This window comes from Prosopis cineraria, unplaced genomic scaffold, assembly GCF_029017545.1.
Source record: "Prosopis cineraria cultivar Desert tree isolate PC_DT_omini unplaced genomic scaffold, ASM2901754v1 PC6, whole genome shotgun sequence".
Classification (NCBI taxonomy): domain Eukaryota; kingdom Viridiplantae; phylum Streptophyta; class Magnoliopsida; order Fabales; family Fabaceae; genus Prosopis; species Prosopis cineraria.
In genome coordinates, this window is record NW_026555337.1 from 28,639,837 (window position 1) to 28,644,022 (window position 4,186).

General features: G+C 30.0%; 1 protein-coding gene across 1 annotated transcript; it reads right to left on the reverse strand.

The window, feature by feature from the left end:
- Window positions 1-1,746: 1,746 nt before the first annotated feature.
- Window positions 1,747-2,296, reverse strand: LOC129314043 (cytochrome P450 72A13-like). The gene is made up of 2 exons (XM_054957423.1): window positions 2,090-2,296; window positions 1,747-1,866 (listed from the first exon to the last, which is right to left on the reverse strand). The coding sequence occupies exons 1-2, from the start codon at window positions 2,294-2,296 to the stop codon at window positions 1,747-1,749; spliced, it is 327 nt and encodes a 108-aa protein (XP_054813398.1).
- Window positions 2,297-4,186: the final 1,890 nt, after the last annotated feature.

Below are 4,186 nucleotides of genomic sequence, written 5' to 3' on the forward strand. Positions count from 1 at the left end.
TCTCAAAGTGTTTAGCTATCATAACTTTTTTAACTCCCCTACTTTGCACGTCTCCTTATATCTATTATATATAGATTAGGGTTTTTGCCTTCCTCTTGAAAAGCGAAATGAAATTTAGATTAAATTTATCTCATAAACAAAATATATAATATCATATCTAATTTAAATTTATTTTATAAATTCAAACTATAAATCTGATATGATATTCTTTCATATCATGTTAGTTACTAAATTTAATCTGTCACATAAAATTAAGTTTAAAACTAATATAATATAATATAATATATATCACATATACATATTATATTATATATATACGAATATATATATATATATATATATTTCAAAAATATATATATACTCTTTTCGTTAAAAAATGTAAGGCATTTTTAATTGAATTTCACTCCTCAATAAAGTAGTTACCTACTTTCAAACAAATTTTATCTTTTTATATTTACCTCTATTAAATACCCTGCAATAAATATAAAATTATTTATCAATAGGGGCACTTTTAAAAAAAGGCAATGATTACACATCGAAAGACTAAAAATACTTTACATTTTTGAATATCCAACTCATCAAAATATGTCTTACATTTTTGGACGGTGAGAGTATATATATATATGTATATAATTTTATATACCATATACATATACATATACATATATATATATATATATCAGATACAAACACATGGATATATATTTCAAGAATATATATAATTATATTTTAAATTTTCCATTTCATATAATATATATATATATATAAATATTTATCAAATAAATATTCAAATATATATATATATATATATAATTCATTTACTCTATATTACATTCATTGAATATAGACATATTTCAGATTCAATGAACTTGAATATTACAGCTGGAGTTGGGCTGTTTTTGTGTATGATCCTGTAGGCTCATATGAAGTTAGCAGTAGGCTAATTACGCTATTAGCCCACAAGTCATAAGTGGCCTCTAATAAGGCATTGCAACTATCTAATTCATATGGAGATTGATGATCTAATGCAACCTATCATATAGCTGTATCACATCTTTTGTCACGTGATATTTTGGTCAAGTGTGAGATATATAATTGTCATTTTCCTTTACTTGACCATTACTTTCTTGATCTCCGAGTGGACTGACATAACAATGAAAAAACCCTTTCTATTGTAGTATGGCCAAATATTTTCTCAATCTTACTCATCGAGGGGCCCGGTAATATTACTCAATTAACATGAGGGACAAATTCTATTTTGATCACTCATATTCCTCTGCATGAATATCACTAAACTCAATCATAGTCTTTATGATCACTCGTTAAAAGGTGATTTTCGACTAAGTCAATGGTCATTATGTAGGAATCCATGATGATCTCAGGTTAAAGGGCTTAGTGATATGGTTACATATGGGATGCTTTATGACTTATACCATGTAGCTTTCTTATAGCGGGTTGGTCTAGTATCTTATACTCTTTTAAGTGCCTATGACTTGGACTTATATCTCTATAGTTAATTAAGGTCATACTAGTCTTAGTTTATCTATGATCCCTCAAAGATGACTGATTAGGGACATTTAGAACAATCACTATAGTTTGTTCAAGGATATAGTTATCATAGTGAACATGCAATTGGTATGATAACAAAAAAAAAAAAATTCATTAAATAATAATGTATATAGTATAATGATTGGTCTTAAGATACCATTTTCAATAATTGATTGTAAGAGTTGACCTAGTAAGTCATCATTTCCAGATTGTCCATGCCTCATTGAATGCTTCTTCCACTGTATCAGATCTCTTGACATCGATTTGATCTGTCTGTCCAGTTCTATCCTTTTCCGGCTTTTCTTCGTTGGGATAAACCTGAAGTGATGACAATGGATTATTAAAAAGAAACTATATCAACTATGAGGGAAACACCAGAATATCTCTCATTACTCAATATGGTGAATACTATCTCTGTGTAAACTATAAAGAAAAAAAAATTAACTCTATCCTCTTTTGTTACATTAAGGTGATAATTAAAGGGAATGCATATATCAGGAGTACGATCTACAAAAGAGTTAAAAAGAAAATAAAGATGTACTGAGAAAACATTCCCTTTAGTTGATGAATGACTCGTTGACATGGACATGGCTTCAATAGTCAGAATCACGAGGTCTCTTAGAAGTTCGAAAATATGCTTCCCTTCTTCATGGTTGCGTCCAAAAGCTGTATGAGAAATAATATCAGTGGCAAGCTTTTGAAGCTCAAGCCAGACATCAATGTCACATTTTCCTTCAAGGTTAGTCATGTTCTGCCACCTTTCTATCATGTTGCTACAACTGGTGGAGAATACTGGTAACATGTCCTTTCAAGAGAAAACCAAGCATTCTAAGACACTCCTCAAGTCAGTGGAATAGTTTATTTCTTGTCGATTTTTTTGCCAAAGATGATGATTATCAGTTTTGGCATAATCAAAATGGTACCCCCAATTGCTCTAGGTGGAATGCAGGATTAATAATTCTTCTGCGTCTTGCCCAATTATCACCTCTAAAGTTGTCACTCCACTAATCATGATGAGAGTGTTTGGATTTAATGGCAGCTTTCCAAAATGACCAAGCTTATTACAGAACACCTCAATCACCAACTTTAGATCATTGATGATCAATCTTGGACTTGTCCCAGACCAAAACATTGAAATCTCACCTGACGAATTCTTGTTAATTTTCTTTTTATGTTATGAATTTCGATAGTCACTATGAACTTCGAAACTCTCCTTTCTATGCTTAATTCTTTCGATACAGAGCCTTTATTCGAAACTTCTCCTTAACTTTACAATTCCATGCTTGGTTCAAAACTTCTCCTTAATTATGACAAAGGGAAAAGAGTAATTTTTTGATTCAAAACATGCTAACAAGGATGATAATTGTTATATTATTGATTTAGATTCAACTCTGTTTCAACAAAATTGTTTTCTTAGTAAACTTGAAGGATGCTTTTTATGGCACAAGCGCTTGGCACATGTTAATAAAAATCAAATTGAAAAGATTTTGAAAAATGATTTAGTAATTGGTTTACCACCTTGAAGTTTTAATAAAGAAAAAGTTTGCCAAGTGTTAACTTAAAAACAAACTAAATCATTTTTAAGCATAAAGATATGATTACAACTGATAAAGCTCTCCAGCTCTTGTATATAGATTTGGTGCATCCTTCAAGAGTTAAAAGTTTTGATGGAAACCAAAATACTCTAGTTATAGTGGATGATTTTTAAAGATTTACTTGGACTATTTTTCTTAGTTCTAAGGATGAAACTTTTTATGCATTTAGTACTTATGCGAAGAAAATCCAAAGTGAGAAAGGCATTTTTATTGTGTCTATTAGATCTAATCACGGAGGAGAATTCAAGAATGGTGATTTTGTTGAATTTTGTGAAGAAAATATAATCAATCACAACTTTTCGGGTCCAAGGACTCTATGGCAAAATGGTGTGGTTGAGAGAAAGAATATAGTACTCGCAAAAATGGCATGTGTAATGTTAAATGATAATGAAGTTTTTCAAGTTTTCTAGGTAGATGCTGTTGAACCCTAATTTTGATGATTACAAAATAAAAAGATTGTGTTTCATAGGTTATTTAATCATGCCTTTTCAAGAGTAAGGTAATTGGCTAAACAATTAATCAAAATGGACTTAAGAAGTTTGGTAATGATACCTTAAATTGTGTGGTCAAAACTATTCTAGTCCCTTATATATATATATATATATATATTAAATCCTGCTTAATTAAGTATTTGACTTAAATATATGTCTTTTGAATCCTTAAATATCCTTGTGTAAGTTTTCCATCTAAGTCTAATGTTAAAAGTCATTTTTTGGAACTTCTTTTTGTTTATGTGTCTCTAGCACCGATATTATGCCTTTAGCATCAATGCTATTGGTCTATTTCCTTCAAAACTCCTTTTTTGGAATTTAACTAATTGTTGGATAAGGACATACAGCGAAAGATTAAAATTTTAAAGTTCCTATCCTGATATGGACTGAACGAATTTGTTTAAGTCAAAGTAGATAGGAGAGTCACCCTTTAATTCTTCAAACTTGGCACGTGTTCTCTTTAAGAGTTTGGATCTCAGAAGTTGACAACGTAGATCTACTCCCTTTATTGGTGTCCACATGAATAGCTCTTTAACTTAAACAACGTGCTTG

What these genes read in the sequence shown, in the direction of transcription:
- LOC129314043 (XM_054957423.1), bottom strand. Translation starts at nt 2,296, where the DNA reads ATGACTAACCTTGAAGGAAAATGTGACATTGATGTCTGGCTTGAGCTT. An exon ending in CTAAAGGGAATGTTTTCTCA is followed by an intron (nt 1,867 to 2,089) that starts GTACATCTTTAT and finishes TCATCACTTCAG; the next exon opens with GTTTATCCCAACGAAGAAAA.